This window comes from Pelodiscus sinensis, chromosome 2, assembly GCF_049634645.1.
Source record: "Pelodiscus sinensis isolate JC-2024 chromosome 2, ASM4963464v1, whole genome shotgun sequence".
Classification (NCBI taxonomy): Eukaryota; Metazoa; Chordata; order Testudines; family Trionychidae; genus Pelodiscus; species Pelodiscus sinensis.
The window spans coordinates 202,624,034-202,645,726 of NC_134712.1; the positions used below are offsets into that span (position 1 = coordinate 202,624,034).

Genomic DNA, 21,693 nt, shown 5'->3' on the forward strand with positions numbered 1-21,693 from the left:
GGTCACTATTCCCAAGCGGTCCTGTAACGGTTATCTCCTGGACCTGATCCTGCCCTCCACTCAGGACTAAATCGATAATTGCCTCTCCCCTTGTGGGTTCCTGCACCAGCTGCTCCAAGAAGCAGTCATTTAAGCCATTGAGAAATTTTATCTCTGCTTCTCTTCCTGAGGTGACATGTATCCAGTCAATATGGGGGTAATTAAAATCCCCCATTATTATAGAGTTCTCTATTTTGGTAGCCTTTCTAATCTCCCTCAGCATTTCAATGTCAGTATCGCTGTCCTGGTCAGGTGGTCGATAATATATCCCTACTGCTAATTTCTTATTATTAGAGCATGGAATTTCTATCCATAGCGATTCTATGGAACATGTTGATTCATTTAATATTTTTATTTCATTTGATTCTACATTATCTTTCACATACAGTGCCACTCCGCCACCCACCCGGCCTGCTCTATCCTTTCGATATATTTTATATCCTGGTATGATTGTGTCCCGCAGATTTTCCTCATTCCACCAGGTTTCAGTGATGCCTATTATGTCAATCTCCTCATTTAATATGAGGCACGCCAGTTCACCCATCTTATTAGTCAGACTCCTAGCATTTGTGTACAAGCACTTTAAAAATTTTCCAGTGCTTATTTGTCTGCCCTTCCCTGATGCATTGGATTCCTTTGAATGTGGTTGTTTGTCTGCTCTGGCCCATGGTTTGTCCTCTCCCTCCTCTCTTTCTGACTACAGCTTAGAGAGTCTCTATCAATGGATTCTCCTCTAAGAGAAGTCTCCCTCTGATTTACATGCATCTCTGCACCAATCTGCTTTCCCCCATCTCTTAGTTTAAAAACTGATCAACGGTCTTTTAATGTTTAATGCCAGCAGTCTGGTTCCACCCTGGTTTAGGTGGAGCCCATCCTTCCTATATAGGCTCCCTCTCTCCCCAAAGTGTCCCCAGTTCCTAATAAATCTAATCCCCTCTTCCCTACACCATTGTCTCATCCATGCATTGAGACTCTGAAGCTCTGCCTGCCTACCTGGCCCTGCGTGTGGAACTGGAAGCATTTCCGAGAATGCCACCATAAAGGTCCTGGATTTCAGTCTCTTTCCTAGCAGCCTAAATTTGGCCTCCAGGACATCTCTCCTACCCTTCCCTATGTCATTGGTACTGACATGTACCACGACCACCGGCTCCTCCCCAGCACTACACATAAGTCTATCTAGATGCCTCGAGAGATCTGCAACCTTCGCACCAGGCAAGCAGGTGACCATACGGTTCTCCCAGTCATCACAAACCCAACTATCTATGTTTCTAACAATCGAATCATCCACTACCAACACCTGCCTCTTCCTAACTGGCATTCCCTCCCCCCTCAGAGGTATCCTCAGTGTGAAAGGATACCGCAACATCCTCTGGGAGGAGGGTCCCAACTACGGGATGGTTTCCCTCTGCTCCCATTGAATGCCCTGTTCCCTTGAGGCTTTCATCCTCCTTAAGAGCACTGGGACTCTCAGACTGGAGGTGGGACAGTACTACATTGTCCCGGAAAGACTCATCAACATAGCTCTCTACCTCCCTTAGCTCCTCCAGTTCAGCCACCCTGAACTCCAAAGCCCGAACTCGGTCTCTGAGGGTCAGGAGCTCCTTGCAATGAGTGCGCACACATACGCCACCCGCCCACAGGGCAGGTAATCATACATGTTACACTCGACGCAATAAACAGGATAGCCCCCACTCTGCTGCTGGGGTTCTGTCTGCATTTTTCTAAGGAATAAGTTTAGGCGTAAATGGGATTCTTTTTAAACCTTTGGAATATAGATTATTCTAAGAGTTATGTTTTAAAGAAGGCCCAAATTCACTAGTGCCCTCTAACCTCCCTCTCCAAACTCTCCTGTTAGCTGTTCCTGTTCGCAAGCTCCCTGGTCGCTGTGTCACCTGCTTATATAGCTCTGGTAGCCCCTCCCCCTGACTGAGGCTCAGCCAATTAACAGAGGCTTCTAGGTTTCAAACCTTTTAGAAGCTCCTTCAAACAAACAATCAAACCACCAAACAGATAATCACAAGCTCAGTACACAGCAAATATCTCCCCCACACAGAAACACACACTTCAGACAGCCAGATTGTTGCTAGATTGTTACAGTATCTCTAGTTGATTAAGGGAAAAACATGGCTTTGTGTTTATACTGTTTAGTATACATATTGAACTGTATACTGGATAATATACAAACTTGCACCTTCAGTTGTATATGGGAAATCACTTACCAGAGCTTCTGTAAGAAAATGTTTAGTGATGTTATGCTTAGTATAAGGATTGTATATTTCAGATTTTTTTCAGATATTCAAAAATATTGGATGGACCTTTGTTCTGATGTAGTATAGCCATTCTTATGTACTAATTTCTTTAGAAAATATTTGAGAAGATTGTGATGAACATTTTCTTATCAACACACATAGAGAACACTTGTGAATGTTTAGCTAAGTACTAGTCCATAAGAATTCTGCTACAGGAGCAGGGATGAAATCCAATTCCCTCGTGGGCATGAATAATTTGTGCTGCAAATACTATTATGAGCAGTTTTTCCCCATGATTTTTTGTTTGTGTAGCAGTAATCCTGTAAACTACTATTTTAAAAACCAAATCAAACACCAAACAAGATTGCTGTAGTTAAATCTGTTTACAGTATAAATGTAAACACTTGTTGGTAGTAATTTTTTAAAAATATAAAAAGTTAATAAAAACAATATGTAAAGTTAATGTTGTATCCTATATTTCATAGGAAATAGATACTGTGAAACTGGCAGCAAACTTTGGAAAACTTTGCACAGTCCCTCTGGACAATATTCTAGTAGACAATGTTGCACTACAATTTTTTATGGGTAAGCAAACGGGAACTTAAACTGTAATCATATGCAAGAATAAAAATGTCTGTTTATAGATGGTTGGATTTTGTAGTAAAATTGATAGTGACTATTTCACATAGTGTCAGTTTGTTTGTTTGTGCCCTGTCTTTGGAAGGATTGAATAAAAGTTAACATTTAGACTTCAGTGAAGACGTACGATTTTACCTCAGACTCGTTTCCTCTTGGCTCCTACCATGCGGCACATAGTTCTATTGTATCTCATATAGTTGTGGTTGCAGTTGAGATGCATCTTGTTCATTCTTTAATGTAAAACACAGCCCTAGTTCTAGACTTTCCACTTGACTTTGCTTTTTGATGAAATCTTAGGAATATTCTCTTTTAGGAATAGAGGTTTGAAGAGGTCATTCATGACAGTGACTCTGTGAGTGTCAATATTATAGTATTGTCCAAACCATAATCAAATCCAGAAGCTTATTCCTAATTTTGTTAATGTTTCTGACTTAATTGTGTTTCACATCAGGATGTGAGTTTTTAAGATGTTTTTACTCTAACAGGTATAAATACAATAATGATTGATTTTTGTAGATTACATGCAGCAGACTGGAGGCCAAGCACATCTCTTCTTCTGGATGACAGTGGAAGGGTACAGGGTTACAGCACAGCAGCAGCTAGAGGTGTTATTAAGCCGACAGAGAGATGGAAAGCATCAGACTAATCAAACCAAAGGCCTATTAAGAGCAGCTGCAGTTGGAATTTACGAGCAGTACTTATCAGAGAAGGTAGGAATAATATTTTTAAAAATAATTTGCTTATTTTTGAATTGGTAAGTGTTTGTGGAATGTTTTAAAGTAAACATACATTGCAGTTTTAGAACTCTTAATTGAATTTTGAATTTAGAACAATCACAAGCTAATTTCCTATGAAATAGATGTGATTAAAATCTAGATTTGTTACAAAAAAACCCAGAAGTTTTGCACTTGATACTTGAATGATCAAGTAATTTGAATCAAGGTTAGGGTGAATAATTCCTACTAGCTGGTCTGCACAGGAATGCTGACATTAGCTCATCATTCTGTCCCATAAAATGCAATACATATAAGTTACTCAAAAGCTGGTTGACTCAGATGAAGCAAAATAAATTGAAAACCTAAGGAAGTGGAAGTCTCTTTCCATGGACCATAAAGGGGTCATATAAGGCATAAAACTTTCGATCTGTTCTAATCTGGATTTAAAAGTGACCTAGTTTGCCAGTGAAGTGAATTTGATGTCTTAACAAGAGTATTTGGTTACCAATATTTTTTTCCTAAACCTCATAAATCTCAGCAGGAGACTTCCCATCATACATTAGATGTAGACTGGGGATTGGCCTTTTATCAGGATACAACCAAAAAATCACCGGGGGTATGTTTACATTAGCCCCTTAGTTCGAACTAGGGAGGCTAATGTAGGCATTCGAAGTTGCAAACAAAGCCCAGGATTTAAATATCCCAGGCTTTATTTGCATCTTCCCATCCGGGTGCCATTTTTAAATCCCACTAGTCCGAACTAACTGCCCGGGGCTACATGCTGCAGTCAAACGTTAACTCGAACTAAGCCCTTAGTTTGAGTTAACTGTTACACCTCGTGGAATGCAGACCTATTACTTGGGCTTCATTGCATACTTTTTCTAAACACTCTCTTGTGATCCAGGCCATCAGATATAATACAGCACTTGGTTCTGTTGCACTGACTTTAATCTTGGACTTGATTCTGAACTTCCCTCTCTCTTCCATGCGAGGATACAACTTGGTAGTCAGTTAAAGTGGAGCACTCATAGGCATGCTACTTGAATAAGAAAGTGTTCAAGTAACACTCTGGTTCTTCAAGACGACTGTGGGTGCTCCACTACCCACCCTCCATCCCTTGTGCTTTGGACTACTCTTGTTGGATATTCAGGTAGAGAAGGAGCTGAGGGTGGTTCACCCATGTAGCCCTGTATACCCTCAGAATGCGGACAAGGTTGTATAGGGTGCATGTATGGGATGAATGGACATTGCTAACAAAATATCCAACCAAGGGCTTGAGGAGCACTTGGACACCTAAAGTGGAGCACCCATTGAGGCAATGGGGGGGATACATGCTGAAGAACCAGTTACTTCATTTGAAAAAGTTACTACTTTATTTTGAACAAATTACCATCAGAATCTTTTGTGTAATATTTATGAACCTATTTTCCTTCAGTTACATAATGAGTCTTTCACTTAAGTTACTTATTTTAAATACATGCCACATTGGTGGTGAATGACTGGAAATGGTTGCCTTTTAAAGCTGAGTAGTGTGCAGATATGAATTGTTGTCTAGATTGGATACACCCAAAAAATACCTCCGACATAATTATAACCTGTCTATGTGGAAATCAATTATTGAATTGACTTGGAGACTGTTAGTTTTTCGCCTGTGTCCCTTCAGAGATTAGGCACATTTTCCCTGTGGAATATATAAATATTCTTGTTGACCAAGTTGTACAGTAATTATCAAGAAGACTTCTATTTCTTGTATCAAATACATTGGATATTTCACAAACAGCAAATTAACTTCTAAAACATGAAAACAAATATAGATTTGCTTTAAACTTTAAAAAATGTCCTAGATATTACTTTAATTTTCACAAAAATAGTTTAAAAGTATTCACATGTATTCTTGAGATGATTCGCCACATCTAATACTGCACAATATTCAGTAAATTTCAAGATACTCAAATGAAAATTCTGTGAGGAATTTAAACTGTCCTCTCATTAACTTTGAATGACAACTGTAAGCATGCTCATGGAGTAAAATATCAGGGCATTTTGAAGTTTTATTTCAGTAACAGTTCCAGTCATTACTTTGTATTTCTTATTTATATCCCTATTTTGTATTAATGATGGAAGTTTTTTTTCCAAATGTACTGTTTTTTATTTTTAAGATAAACACTACATATATTGATTTAGATCTCTGTGACAGGCATCTCCAAGAGTTAACATTGATGACACCTTGGTAGCAAAACTGGCAGAAACACTGAACAACGAGGACCCAACACCTGAAATTTTTGATGACATTCAGAGAAAAGTATGAATATATTTACTCCTTACTTAATAGGAATTGTTGAGATTTATTACAGAAAGGTGTATTGATTTAAATCAAAGTGAATTAAATTGCTGACTTTAAATCACTATTTAAAATCCTCAATTTAGATAACTAAAAAATACAAATTCAAAACATTATTAACTAAGACAAAAACATCTTGATTCTTATTGGTGGTTGTTATTAAAAATGGGCTTGCAACTGAATACTGCCTTTACACCAGGGCTGTCAAGCAATTAAAAAATTGAATCTCAATTAATTGCGTGATTAATCGTATGCGCTTCCCCTTTGAAATGCCACAGCGGCGTTTCATTGGGGCAGTGCTGCATGCAACCTGGGATCAGGTAAAGTCCCCAGCTAACCCCGGGCTCCGTGCAGTGCTGCCCCTTTGAAGCGCCACAGCGGCCCTTCAAAGGGGCAGCACAGCATTAATGCCTGCAATTAATGCATTAATCCTGGACTCCTTTAATCACAGGCGTTAATGCATGTTAATTGCCAGACCTACTTTACACTAAATTTGGTGTTATTTGTTACTTACCAGGAAGGTACACTATAACTATACTTTTTTAAGAAACTGTTTTGGTTGACTTACATTTTTTCAAATTCTTAATTTTTATTTTATTCTTTGGTTAAAAATGGTGAATGATTTTCTTCGAAGCAGTATTTTAATTTGTTGAGTTTAATAAACCTACCTTAAAATATGCAGGATACATGAAAAGCTTATCAAAAATGGATGCATTAAAGGAAGTATTATCTGTAGTTGCTGAATTGAACTGATTGTTCTGAGAGTGCTTGCTTATGTGATTCTATTTCAGTGTGCGCACAGTTGTCCCAGGTTTTGCCTTACGTACCACATCGTTAGCTGCACACCCTCTTGAGAGCCACACTCATGTGTTGGTATATAAAGTGATATTTACTCTACACCCTCTCAGTTCTTTCTTATTCCTGCCCCTATCTCCCTTTCTGTTCCTCTCTTCTCCATTGTCTAACTCTTGCTCAGCTGTAGGTATTAGTTAGCCATTAAGATGTGCAGAGAAACACATCTCGAACAACAGCTACGAAAGATAGCCGTTAAGTATTTGGTTACTTTTTAGGGTTTTTAGGTTACATTTTTAGGTAAGAATCCTGGCTGGAATTTTCCTGTAACTTTTGTCCACACATTGATGTCCCACTATGCACTTATCCAGTAGGCCTGAGATGATGCTGGCTTTGGTAGGGTAATAGTGCAAGCCATTAAACAGTGAATTCTGAGCCCACTTCTGAGGATACTGCTTGAGTCACCTACAATGGAATCGTCATAAGCAAGCACTTGGAGCAGAAAACCAGTTACCTACCTTTCATAGCTGCTCTTTGAGATGTGCAGAGCAACACATCTCGAACAGCAGCTATGAAAGATAGGTAACTTTTTCTGCTTCAAGTGCTTGCTCATGTCCATTTTTTTTACTGCCCTCCTACTTAATCTGTCAGAGTTGTTGGCAAAAAGTAATAGAGAGAGCATATGATCAGTGTTGCCTCCTATACGGATGCATGAACACAGTGCTGAAGGGAGTCTCACAGCTGGTCCTATGGGTAACACTGAGGCAAAATCTCTTAAGTGTGTGCACATAGGTTCATGCACACCTAGAATGGTATGGACATGAGGAACACATCTCAAAGAAGAACGGATTTAATAGTTAGATAACCTTTTTTTTCTGATCTCCATGTCCTTCAAGATTTTAAAACTAGTTAGATTTAATCCTTTTGGATCTAGTTTTCTATTAATAAAATAAAGAAGAAAGCAAACATTCCTGCTTTTTCAAATCCTAGTTGGTTTCTTGGATTGAACTGAAGTAGTTGAATAAAAAGACACGAAGAAAATATTCTTTCTACCTCTGCAAAAGAAGCTACTGCTGTCAAAAGCTTGTTTAAACAAAATACAGGACTATGTAGCACTTTAAAGACTAACAAGATGGTTTATTAGATGATGAGCTTTCATGGGCCAGACCCACTTCCTCAGATCAAAATCTGAGGAAGTGGAAGTGGGTCTGGCCCATGAAAGCTCATCATCTAATAAACCATCTTGTTAGTCTTTAAAGTGCTACATAGTCCTGTATTTTGTTTCAGCTACACCAGACTAACACGGCTACATTTCTATCAAAAGCTTGTTTAGTTCTTCATTAAAGACTGATTTCAGATGCTCAGCTAGTGGCTTCCACCTGTTCAGGAGTTTGGCTTTCTTTACAACTGAGCAGCAACGTAATGCTTAACATTTTTGTGTTTAAATTATTAAATTATTGTAATTAATGTAAATTGTAATATGTTAGCCTATATTAAGGCTTACATTTATACCAACTTTAAATTTGCATTTAATTTAAATGAAAAAACATTGAATGTATCCTTTCCTGTTCCCATTCTACAGGATTTATTGTCAACAACCATACTTTTCTTGTTTTCATTAAGAAATTAGTCACTCCAATGTATCTGAGATTCAAATTAATCATCCTATGCTGTTTTACAGTTCCAGTGCATAGCCTAACCTTCATAACTTGTTTTAAAAGCAAGTGGCGAGGGGTGAAGATGTACATATTACAGTAATTTTTGACATGGTTATAATTAGGGTGATATTGATATCTGTTTTAAAGTTCCAGTTTAGGAAAGCATCTGTTTTGAGGGCAACATGTAAACATGTGTTTAAGTCCAATTATTTTTAATACTATCAAGATAAGGATACATTTTTGTAAGTAAATTTTTATGCCTGAGCTAGGACTTTTTATGCATTTTTTTTTTTTTGGTAAGGATGTCTTAAATCTACACTTGTTGCTATTGCAATAAACAGAAATACTGTTAAATATTATGGCACTATTAGAGGTAAAAAGGTTAACTACATTGCAGTAAACAAGGGAAAATATATATACAACAATGGGTGACCTTTTAACCTTTTTATTGGCAAACATGGTGTCTGTTTGAGCAGATATTCTCTATACTTTCAAAGGGAAATTTCACTAGAACTAGTAATATCAAACCTTTTTTTTCCTAAAGTGTATTAGTTGTGCTTCATGCAAACCAAAGCATTTATATAATACAGCAACAAGATTTAAAAGATTCTCCCGCAACCGAGAATGTTTGTGAGACAGATGATGTGTCTGTAATGTAGATTTTAATACAAATTTTGTGTATATAGTAACCCATGTTAACTATTAACTATGGTAATCTTGGTATTTTATTTCTAAAGGTGTATGAATTGATGCTGCGGAATGAAAGATTTTATCCTTCATTCAAACAGAACGCACTGTATGTGCGCATGTTAGCTGAGCTAGATATGCTAAAGGATCCTAGTTTCAGAGGATCAGATGATGGTGAAGGAGGTGAGTTTATGAACTATTACGTTTCCTTCTAGCTTTAAATTTCCAGTTAAATATTAAGCAGTCAGGCAACCAGAATTTTCAGCCTGACTACTTATAAATGGATATTGATTTGCTGTATTGCCTTCCCAAATTCCATCCTACTGGGTTTGAAAGGGTCAACCATATACTTCAAGATTTTAGAAGTAGTTCAACCTCTTGTACCTAGTTTTCATTCATAGAATGGAAGAGGAAAGCAGGCATTCCTGCTGTATGTTGAATTCTAAAAGTGTTATACATTTTATTTAACTTTAGCTGATGTTGAAAAGTATTTAGATTAATTTTATTAAACACATTTACTACCTCACACATGACAATTTATAGATAGATGGTAATCCGGTCATTGGTATAACAATTCTTATTGCTGAGCCTTGTGATAAACTGAAGTTTGAGATTGCTACATTTAGATTGCTGATGTAACTGGTTTTATCTAAAGCTGGGTGAAAGCTTACCCATTAGACACACTGGATAAAACAAAAATCTAGCATCAAGGGGAGAGAGGAAGTCTGCTAACCCACTTTTCAGATTTAATCAGCCTCTACTGTGATGCCATTGTGTCCTGGCATTTTAAGAAAGTTTGTACATTATGTGTGTGAGTGCACACACAACGTGTTGTATCATTTGTGTGTGTAAATTTTCATGACACATTTTATGTGATGTGGAGTGTTCTGAAGACTCTTAATTTAAAAATTATCACTGCTATAGCCATTTCTAAACAGAAAATGCTAGCTTCCTTTGAGGAATAAAATATTTAATTCAATAACTAGGTTAAAACTTTGTTTTCATAGCTGCAGGCCATTGTTCCTCATCTCTGTATCATACAGACTGGGAATAGCTCTGTTATAAGTTTCCCCCGGGGTGTTCAAGTCTCCCCACTCTCCAAAGTCATAACTGTTTCTCTGCACTGCCAATTGCAGCTCGAATTTTACTGATTCTCTATCCCTGTCGCTATGGCTGGCCGGTCGCACTGCCTGGGGACTACGCCCCTAGCATCGGGGAAGAGAGCTTGGGCCCTCCCCTCTCTCCGAGGCCCAGCCCAGGGCCCTAAGGCGGGGACCTCGGTCCCTGCTCGGTGGAGGAGGCGGTAGCCCCTAAACTCCTCTACTCACGGGGTTCATGGTCCTGCCCTGGGCCACTTCTTCCCTGGCTCCATACTTAATTCTGGCCCGCTGGGTTGGGGTTAGGACTCACCACTGCCGTCCCCCGTCCTGTGTCCTTTTGCAAAGCGCTCTGTGCGCTGGTCTCTGCGCCGTTGCTCCCTCTAACCCTCTTTGCCTTCCTTCCTCCTCTCCCCGACTTCTCCATGCCCTTTTAAATTCCTCACCATGGCATCCGGGGACGGCCCTCCCCTGATGTCCTTGCCCCCACCCTCCCGCCACTCCGTGTGACGTCACGGGCAACATCATCCACAGGTGCCTGTGGCGGAGGATGAGCTGCACTTTGCCGCCTGTTCTCCCCTAGGCCATTCACTAGCTGGGGCTTTCCAGCGGGTCTCTATCCCCGCCCAGCCCCCCTCGGGGCTCTCCGGCTTGGGGTTCGGGGCAGCTCTCAGTGCAGGGTGGACGCTCCCCGTCACAAGCTCTAATTTTCATTTTATATTTTTTCTCAAACTATGATGCTGTGTTCTGAGTTGTCTTTTTCTACATTATAGAAATTGAACCATGTGTTTCTGTTCTGATGTATGCAAAGTAGAGTTGTAGAATCCTGGTTAATCAATTAACCGATTAAATATTAGATCTACCCTAGCAGGGGACTGTTCCACCCAGTTGGATTAGCTCCCAGCCCAGCCGGACTCCTGTCTCCATCTTTGTGCTGGAGCTGGGGCTTGCCCTTGGCTCCCGGCCCCTTGTGAAGCAGTCCTTCACTGCAGAGGGCCTGGGCTCCCCACGGATAAGGGCTGCTCAAGATGAGAGCAGCCCCTGTCCATGGTGGGCTCCCTGTGGTGCTGGAGCAGCTTCCTGGAGCTAATAGGGAACTTGCCCTTTTATTGGTTAACCGTAACCAGTAATCATTACCCTTTTAGCATGATGCTTACTAGTTAATCTTTCACATCCCTAAAAAGTGACACAGGATTTTGGGATAACTAAGTTACAGCATCACATTTTATCCCCAGCAATACAGCGGAGGCTGTTACTATAGTAGAAAAAAAACAACCCACTAGATGCTAAAATTTGTATACACAGTGAAATAGCTGAAAATGAAAGATGTAATTGTGGTATACTTTTCTGCCCTCTAGTGGTGTTTTATAGTAATGTCTGTAGAAGAATACATTGGAGACCTGTTTGATATCATTATCTCTACTGGGGACAAAATAGTTTTTTCACAACAATGCATTGTCCAATATTTATCCAGTTTCAAATAGCACAGTTGATAGGGCTTTCCTACAGTCTTTGAGAAGAGTGTGTCAGTCAAACTCAACCCCAGGGATATTCAATCAACTTTTTTCTTCCTCCCCAAATTATTTAATATAGCCTCTTGTGATCTGGAGTTTGAATGTTTATTTATATCCTTTTTAGTTATTTGACCCACTTGTGCAATCTAGTTCTTATAATTTATATTAGTGACTCTGTTCCATTCAATAATTTTGTTTCCTCAGTGACCTTCCGTTTGTGGACATATCTATTTTATTAAAGTGCTCCATGAATGAATGTAGTATTCTAGATGTTGTTCATATGACACTGATAAGACAAGGAACTATGTTATCTCTGAATGCAATTTAGCTAGCATTTTATTCTATTTAGTTATTTTTCATTATTTGGTATTAATGAAATCAGTGATAAAAATTGATTACCATACCTTAGTTCCATTCCTGGGAGAAATTAGACCGTACTATGTTTATATTTTTTCTGTGGTTTTTTTATTTTAAAATATTTGTTAGAGTCATAGAACCATAGAACTGGAAGAGACCTCAGAAGGTCATCAAGTCCAGCCCCCTGCTCTAGGCAGGACCAATTCCAACTAAATCAACCTGGCCAGGGCTTTGACAAGCCGAGACTTAAACACCTCTAGCGATGGAGACTCCACAACTTCCCTAAGTAACCCATTCCAGTGCTTCACCACCCTCCTAGTGAAATAGTTTTTCCTAATATCCAACCTGGACCTCTCCCACCACAACTTGAGACCATTGCTCCTTGTTCTGCCATCTGTCACTACTGAGAACAGCCTCTCTCCATCCTCTTTGGAACCTCCCTTCAGGAAGTTGAAGGCTGCAAGTTGATTTGTAAGCTTTATAATACTGACTAGGTTACAGACATTTCCTTTAACTGATGTTCTGATATTGTTTTGACCTTCATTGAGTCACATTGCATGTATGGTTTTTGCTGCTAGTGGACTGTTCAGATATTTCATAGTGAAAGCTAATTCCTGGCTTTATTATGGTACAAATAAGATGGCTTTTTTGCACTAAAATGATGAGGCAAGAATAACAATGTAAAGAAGAGCCACCATTTCCTTGTAGATATCAGTGTGGGACTTCTTGTGTATGTTAGCCCTGAATAAACCTTTGTTGGAGGGGATGTGTACTGAGGAACTTGAAGAAAACACTTTTATAAGTAAATAGCAGGTTAATGCAACTTTCAAGTGTTTACCATAACAAAACATCACGTGTCTACATACATTTGGGTATTCACATTCATGATAAAATTGCTTGCACTTCTAACACATAGACAACTACAAATGTGCTTGCCAAATGCTGGCTCTGGAAAGGGTGTGATGGCTCATTTGGTCAGGGGGTAAGTGGTAAGTGAGGAATGGGAGAATTTGGGCTTTATGTATCCACTGGGGCAAATGGAACTTCATGTTGGTTGACTGGTAAAGGATGAAAGGGAGAAGAAGAATTGCATTCTGAGACTTGGTCTACACTACAAACTTTTATTGGTATAACTGTATTGCTCAGGAGTGTGAAAAATCCACATCTACAAGTGATGCAATTATGCCGACCTAACCCTAGCTATATTAATAGGAGAGGCTTCCATCGACATAACTCTGCCTCTCGCGGAGGTGGAATAATTTACTACAACAGTGGGAAAAGCTGTCCTGTCACAGTAGCATCTTCACTGAAGCACTACAGCAATAGGTGTAGATCTTTCCTGAGGAACTATGCGATATCTGAACCTAGTTTCTCTCTGCAGCTCCATCTCATATCCCTGCTTCAAGTCCTGCTTCACTCTCTGTAAACTCCAGTTTCCCTCTCCAATCCTGCCAGTTCTGATGCATAATGTACCTTGGAAGCTGACATGGGTTTGTAGTATATCAATTGGGAGGAATGGGTCAGGAAAATTGGAGATTTAAAATGTAGCACTGAGCCACTGTTACTTGAAAGCCCCCCCCCCCCCAGCCATGTTTCCTTGCCCTGTGCTGTCCTTAAAGAAATGATGGCCTAAAGCATAGAGGACTGGAATATGAGAGACCAAGACTTGTTTGCTGGTTCAACCACAGACTTCTTTGTGAGATCTTGGGAAAGTCACGGAGGGCTTGAGTACAAAAACAGTTCGTGTGAGACAAGCGGGGTGAATCTACCATGTCCTGCTGTTGTTGGATTTGCTTCCCTTTCAAAAGATAACTTTTTTAGTATGTTGTAGCAGAGTCCACATGGATAGAACCAGGGCCATCCTTAGGATTTATACGAGATTATTAAACTGGTGCTCCTATGACTGACTTGCTCTTCCACCCCTACTGCCTCCCCTCCCCAGAAGCCAATCCCTTCCCTCAGACTGTGCTGCAGGTAGTGCATTCAACTCTCTAGGACCCAGCCCTGCTGTTACATGCTGCACTGCATCCCGTCATAGGCATGCGCAGCACATTTCATTAGGGTGTGCACCCAAAGAATTTTTTTAAATGTACTCTTTGACACCCCCCCATTAGCCACATCCCTGACCCCCATTAGCCATGCCTCTGGAGGCAACAGTCTCGGGGCAAGATGGACACATGACCAAAAGTAAAAGGTGTCATGTGACCCCCCCCCTCCCCCAGGACTTTTCCCACCATCCTCCTACCAATAGGGACTAGTTTGGCCCCCACCAAACCCCCCTCATGCCACTATCCTGCATTTGCATTAACCCAATGTGTGTAACATTAATTTGGGGGGCAGGGAGGCTGGGGGAAGTGTTCCATCTCAGGCTGTCTCTACATTGGTGCAATCTTGCACAAAAGCGGCCACTTTTGCACCAAAACTTGCTTCCTGTCTACACTGGCCGTGAGTTTTTGCGCAAGTACACTTATGTTCTAATGTATGAAATCAGTGCTTCTTGCGCAAGAACTCTGATGCTCTCACTCAGGAATAAGCCCTCTTGTGCAACTAACTGTTCTTGCACAAGAAGCCAGTGTAGATAGGCAACATGAATTTCTTGCGCAAGAAAGCCCTATGGTTAAAATGGCTATCAGAGCTTTCTTGCACAAGAGAGCGTCTACACTGGCATAGATGCCCTCGCACAAAAGCACATCTCTTGCGCAAAGGCACATGCCAGTGTAGATGCTCTCTTCTGGAAGAGTTTTTGCACAATAACTCTTCCACAAAAGAGTTCTTGCGCAAAATCATACCAGTGTAGATGTAGCCTAAGAGTTTCCTCCCATGAGCAAAATGAATTTTGTGTTGTGCATCAGTACTGAGTTCATGTGGCTTGTTTGGATGTGCCACTGTGGCACCCAAGTTATTAATAAATATCTTATAAATCTCTACCTTTCCCCTCTGCTGCCATGTCTCCTCCCCTTGCTCCATCAGCTCCCCTGGTGCCTGCTGCCCCAACTCTCCACCCTCCTCTGCTGTCCTGACTCCTTCCCTTCTCACTGCCCTCAGCCTTCCTGAGACCTGCCCCCCTCCACCAGCCCTTCTCTCCCCCGTGCCCACTTCTCCAGTAGCCCGACTCTGATCATGTGAGCTACCCCTCCTCATCCCCTCTCCTAACACCTCCCTCTGCACACTTGTCCTGCCTCTCTCCTCTGTGCTGGCCTCTCCCCTGCAGGTGTCTGCCCTTCTGCTTTACTCTCAGAATCCCCTGGCATCTGCACCTTCCCTTAGCCCTGCACCGCCCTGGTGCCTCCCCCTTCCCTTACTGCCCTTTCCTCCTTTATCCTCTTTTTCCCTGATGCCCACCTCCTCACCACCCTCTCCCCCATTACCCTCCTGCCCCTCTGTGCCCTCACACATGCCCACCTTTCTCATGCCCACCCCTTCTTTCAAGCCTTCTCCCAGCACCTCCCCTTTCATCTCCCAATGCCCTTCCCCTCTCCTCTCCTCTCTGCCAGCATCATCCTGTCCCTCCTCCCATTGACATCTCCCCTCCTGCCCTTTTCCTCATTGACTCCACTAACCCCCCCTCCCGCATTAGTCTCTCCTGCACCTCTGTCCCTTGGTGCCTTTCCCTTTCTTCTCCTGACCTGCCCCCTTCCCTCGCCTCACCTCGCCTCCCTTCTGCCTTCCTGTTTTCAGGGCTGGAGTCTGCTGTGATCGGGCCCCAGAAGTCCCCGCAGCCCGGGCTCCAGACCACGTGCCGGAGCCGGGCCGCTCAGCACTCGCAGCCCCCGGCCCATCACAACACGGCTGGTCCCGCCCTAGCGAGGCTGTGCTCCCCCCGCTCGGTGCGTCTCCTGCTGAGGCGCAGCTTGGCCGTTTTTAAAAACGGCGCGGCAATGCTAAGCCGCGCGTGACCCTGCCCCCAGCGCAGCCCCGGCTCCTCCCAATGCTGCCGCCCAGGATGACAATGCCTGTTCCCCAGCCAGGGTCAGCTTGCCAGCCTCCTCGCTGGAGTCCCTCGGCCCGATGGGGTCTTCTGGTGGGGCTGCCAGTGCTGGCAGCTCCCCTACTGACTCTGGTGCAGAGCACACTCATATGCTTCCCCTCCCCTACGTCCCAGGCCTGCAGAGTGGTGCCGCAGAAAGCGTGGTGCCCTACGCAACTGCGTACTCCGCGTATGCCTAAGGACGGCCCTGGATAGAACCCTGTAAATCTGTGGATATTTGCTTTATATCCAATGGTATCCACATGCATGGCTCATTTTTGTGGATACAGATGTGGATGTGGACACAAATTTTGTGTTTGCACAGGGCTCTACACATGGGCAGTTAGTATGCAGCATGCTAGCGCAAGGTAGTTTTCCATGAAAGTTATCTAACAACTATAGAGACAAGCCTTTCGTATTAGTCACCCTGTATTACCCTAATTCTCTGTTTCCCATGTCAAAATGAGAGGAATACCTTCCTCTCTCACTATGCTGCTGTGAGAAGAATGTGCATTAACAGTAAAGCACCTTGTTAGTTTTATAGTAACAAGTGAAAAGCTAGATAGAAGCACTAGAGAAATAGTTCCATCTGTTTATTTCCCTCTGCACCAAATTTTCTTTCTTACAAGTGGTACTCATGTTTCTGCTGTCTAGTGCAAAGGCAACAGCAATGAGCATTGTTTCTGTCCCCCTAATACATCCATCAAAATCTTTCCATATCTCATACTCCTCAGCATCTCTATGGAGCACACCTGGGATTGGCCACCAGAATATTGGCTTTTTCCTTGAAATCATATTGGTTATATCTTTCTGGGAATGATTCTTTCTGGGGTTACATGAAGATTCTAATGACTCATTTGTCAATTGTCCATAATCAAAAAACTTTTTTATGCAAAGTAGTAAACATCTAACCTAAGAAAAGCAGCTCTTTTTTTCCAAGCAAAATTAGTAGTCAGCCTATATTATATAGGGATTTTGATAAAACGTAAGGTTACTTTCATATTTGCACATCAGCTCTTGAACATCTATTAGACAACTCCATAATTACAGTGACACCCCAAACTTAAAATCACAAATTAATTGTTCTGTAATGTAAGAATACTCCCTTTTTCCCCCATAGCTGCAAGTGTACACACATTTTCATTTAGATGTTGTAGTTGGACGCTAAAGGTGCTTAGAAACTTAGAATGGGATGTGTGCCACAAGCTGTCTATTTTTCATTAATCGTTTGTTGTGCTTCAGCTGACCGGATTATATTTTTATTATGACTTTTAGAGATACAGTAAAAGTTTAGAAAGCAGTTTCTGAATTCTAAAATGAATTTTTTCCTCCAGAATCTTTTAATGGGTCCCCTACAAGCAGCATCAATTTGGTAAGTACCCTCTGGGTTTTTTTTTAACATTATAGAAGTTTTATAAAATAGTTTGAAGTATATACAGGCAGTCCCCGAGTTATGCGGATCCGACTTAAGTCGGATCCGCAGTTACGAAGGGGGCCCGTCTCCCTGGTCTCCAGCAGACCAGGGAGAGGAAGCAAAGCAGCGGAGCACGCGGGCAGCGGACAGCCCAGACGTGTCTGGGCTGTCCGCTGCCCGCGTGCTCCGCAGCTTTCCTCTGCTTTGCTCCCCGTCTCCCTGGTCTGCAGGGATATGATAGATATTCATATATTTGAAGAATTAGTTGTAAATCAGAATCTAGAATCTTCTAAATTTGTTCAAGCCATATGTTGAAGGTTAATAATCCTCTAGTAATCTTATAATTTCATAGGTGAATGAACAGTTTTAAGTTTGCTTAATTAGTTCAACAGGAAAGTAAGCTTATGTTTTCACAAAAGTAACTGCAGTAAAATCAAAATCATTATTTCTACAGGCAGTCCCTGGGTTACGTACAAGATAGGGACTGTAGGTTTGTTCTTAAGTTGAATCTGTATGTAAGTCAGAACTGGCGTCCAGATTCAGCCGCTGTGCAGAGTAGAGTGGCAGAATGACTTCACGAGTTTTGCTTACAACACACCTGTTGATACAACCTAGAATCATATTTGCTTTTTTTGCAACAGCATCACACTGTTGACTCATATTCAACTTGTGGTCCACTATGACCCCTAGATCCCTTTCCGCCATGCTCCTTCCTAGACAGTCGCTTCCCATCTTGTATGTATGGAACTGATTGTTCCTTCCTAAGTGGAGCACTTTGCATTTCTTTTTATTAAACCTCATCCTGTTTACCTCTGACCATTTCTCTAACTTGCTAAGGTCATTTTGAATTATGTCCCTCCTCCAAAGAAGTTGCAACCCCAACCAGTTTGGTATCATCTGCAAACTTAATAAGCGTACTCTCTATCCCAATATCTACATCATTGATGAAGATATTGAACAGTACGGGTCCCAAAACAGACCCTTGAGGAACTCCACTTGTTATCCCTTTCCATCAGGCTTTAGCACCGTTAACATCAACTCTCTGACTACGGTTATCCAGCCAATTATGCACCCACCTTATCGTGGCCCTATCTAAGTTATATTTGCCTAGTTTATCAATAAGAATATCATGCGAGACCGTATCAAATGCCTTACTAAAGTCTAGATATATGACATCCACCGTTTCTCCCTTATCCACAAGGCTCGTTATCCTATCAAAGAAAGCTATCAGATTAGTTTGGCATGACTTGTTCTTCACAAACCCATGCTGGCTATTCCCTATCACTTTATTACCTTCCAAGTGTTTGCATATGATTTCCTTAATTACCTGCTCCATTATCTTCCCTGGGACAGACGTTAAAGTGACCGGTCTGTAGTTTCCTGGGTTGTTCTTATTCCCCTTTTTATAGATGGGCACAATATTTGCCCTTTTCCAGTCTTCTGGAATCTCCCCTGTCTGCCATGATTTTTCAAGATCATAGCTAAAGGCTCAGATACCTCCTCTATCAGCTCTTTGAGTATCCTGGGATGCATTGCATCAGGACCTAGTGACTTGCTGACATCTAACTTTCCTAAGTGATTTTTAACTTGTTCTTTGTGTATCCTATCTTCTAAACTTACCCTCTCTCTGCTTGTATTCACTACGTTAGGCACACCTCCAGACTTCTCGGTGAAGACCGAAACAAAGAAGTCATTGAGCATCTCCTCTTACTGCTTCTCCCTCCTCACTAAGCAGTGGGCCTACCCTGTCCTTGGTCTTCCTCTTGCTTTTAATGTATTTATAAAAGGTCTTCTTGTTTCCCTTTATGCCTGTAGCTAGTTTGATCTCATTTTGTGCCTTTGCCTTTCTAATCTTGCCCCTGCATTCCCGTGTTGCTTGCCTATATTCATCCTTTGTTATTTGTCCTAGTTTCCATTTTTTTATATGACTCCTTTTTTATTTTGAGAATCATGCAAGATCTCCTTGTTAAGCCAAGCTGGTCTTTTGCCATATTTTCTATCTTTCCTACACAGCGGAATTGTTTGCTTTTGGGCCCTTAACAACGTCCCTTTGAAATACTTCCAACTCTCCTCAGTTGTTTTTCCCTTCAGTCTTGCTTCCCATGGGACCTTACCTACAAGTTCTCTGAGCTTATCAAAATCTGCCTTCCTGAAATCCATTACCTCAATTGTGCTGGTCTCCCTTCTACCTTTCCTTAAGATCATGAACTCTATTATTTCATGATCACTGTCCCCTATACTGTCTTCCACTTTCAAGTTCTCAACTAGTTCCTCCCTATTTGTTAAAACCAAATCCAGAACAGCTTCTCCTCTGGTAGCTTTTTCAACCTTCTGAAACAGAAAGTTGTCTCCAATGCAGAAACTTATTGGATAGGCTGTGCCCCGCTGTGTTAGTTTCCCAACATATGTCTAGATAGTTGAAGTCCCCCATCACCACCAAATATTGGGCTTTGGATAGTTAACTGGTGACTGGTTTCTATAAATGAATAGTATGCACTTACACATGTAAATCTAATGTGAACATTTGTTAGTGATTTTCCAAATCTGCAAAATCTGGACACACTGACCAATGGAGGCAAGGATACCAATACATGTAAATATCTTCAATTTATTGAGGTTTTTTCCGTATTATTTAAAAATATAGCAACATTAAAACAAACTTTTTAGATTTCCATTCTCCTTTCTTATAAACACAATTGTACCCATACTTTTTGCACTTGCAGATAATTGCATCCCCAAATATTAGTTAATTGGAATCCTATACAGGCACATACATGTTAACTGTTTAATTGTTAATAGCAGATAGCTGAAAAATGTGTTCTTAAAAAATCCTGAAAATGTGGTGTGATGGGCTTCCTCCTCTGCTCATGGTGTTTCCTGCTGATTTCTCTGACAGCTAGATCCATCTTGTGCTGTACCTCCTCAGTAGTCTCTTCACTCACCATCCTCTCTCTCATGCTTAGTGCTGCTACTTCCATTCAGTGGCTGGACATGTCAATAGTTAGAGCCCTGCAAATCTGTTCATATCTGCTTTATATCCATGGTTCATTTTTGCCGAGGGTATGGATACAAATTTGCAGGGTTCTAAATACGTTTTGTAACTATACCCTCTGCAAAAATGAACCTTCGATATAAAGCATTTTGTATTTAGAACCCTGAAAATTTGCAGATATCAGCTTTATATCCATGGATATCCACTGATATGCAGATAAAGTTGCGGATATCTGTGGCTCATTTTTTGCACATATGGATGGGGATACGTATTTTGTTCCCACGTGGGACTCTTTCAATATTTCCCTCCCCAGTAGCAAAATCACAGTTTTTCTAGACCAGCTGTCTATCTGGTGTTTCTAGTCTCCTGAGCCACTACCCAGTAGCTGAGAAGGGAATGCACACTCACCTTCTACTTTGGGTTCCAGCCCAGGGACTCAATAACATACATCCTAAGTCTGTACTGTCTTGGACCTTGCTGCTGTTTCCCTCTTCTTTTCCCTAGCTAACTGGTTCTCCCCTTCTCTGGGTTTGCTGGTTTCTCTATTCCCACCCCTTGGAGTCTGTGTAGCCTGCCTTAGAGCAGACTCATACCGTTTTTCCAGAGAGTAACTGCCCTTCCCTAGCTGCCACTCTACCCTTTTTAGGGTTGCCAGATAGTTTCACCAAAATACCAAACATGGCAGGAGAAAAATTTGGTTGCACAAAAAAAAGTCCCTGCGCCTTTAAATCCTCACTCTCCTTCCGCTCTCACCAGACATGGCGTACCAGAGACAGCAGTAGAATGTCCCAAGCGGCGTTCCATCCGATAAAAACAGAAAATACTGAACATTTTACATGTTCGGTATTTTCAGGGTTTTTTACTGGACAGAAGCCGCCAGCACCGGACTGTCCGGGCCAGCACCGGACCCTTTTGCTAGCTTCCTGGCTTTCTACTGGTCCTGCCTATTCCTACTCAATTATCTCCCTGGCTTGTACCTTAATTAATAGCTTGGACCTATCTGGCCCCACCCAGGTCTTGCTTGGGCCAGTGTGGGGTGCATGATATGGGCACTTTTGGGAGGTACACATTGTGGGCTGGTAATCATGTCATCAACCCTGCTGACCGTGTACTCCTACATATCATATAAGGGCAAAAATCTTTTGCTGAGGACATTTTTTGAAACTATCTGCTCTTAGTTTAATAAAAATGATGTAGTTCTTTCATCCAGTTCTTCAACTTTGTGTAATAT

At 41.5% G+C, this 21,693-nt stretch overlaps 1 protein-coding gene across 12 annotated transcripts in view; it reads left to right on the plus strand.

The window, feature by feature from the left end:
- Positions 1 to 21,693, plus strand: part of SNX13 (sorting nexin 13) — a 127,681-nt gene that overhangs the window by 67,301 nt on the left and 38,687 nt on the right. For all 12 annotated transcript variants that reach the window (XR_012902011.1, XR_001369266.3, XM_025179082.2 and 9 more), the window contains 5 exons: positions 2,774 to 2,873; positions 3,444 to 3,637; positions 5,841 to 5,945; positions 9,172 to 9,304; positions 17,391 to 17,428. Coding sequence is in view for 10 of the 12 variants with exons in the window: in XM_025179082.2 (XP_025034867.1) it covers positions 2,774 to 2,873; positions 3,444 to 3,637; positions 5,841 to 5,945; positions 9,172 to 9,304; positions 17,391 to 17,428 (570 nt within the window). In the remaining 2 variants the exon portion in view is untranslated. The remainder of the gene's footprint in view (positions 1 to 2,773; positions 2,874 to 3,443; positions 3,638 to 5,840; positions 5,946 to 9,171; positions 9,305 to 17,390; positions 17,429 to 21,693) is intronic.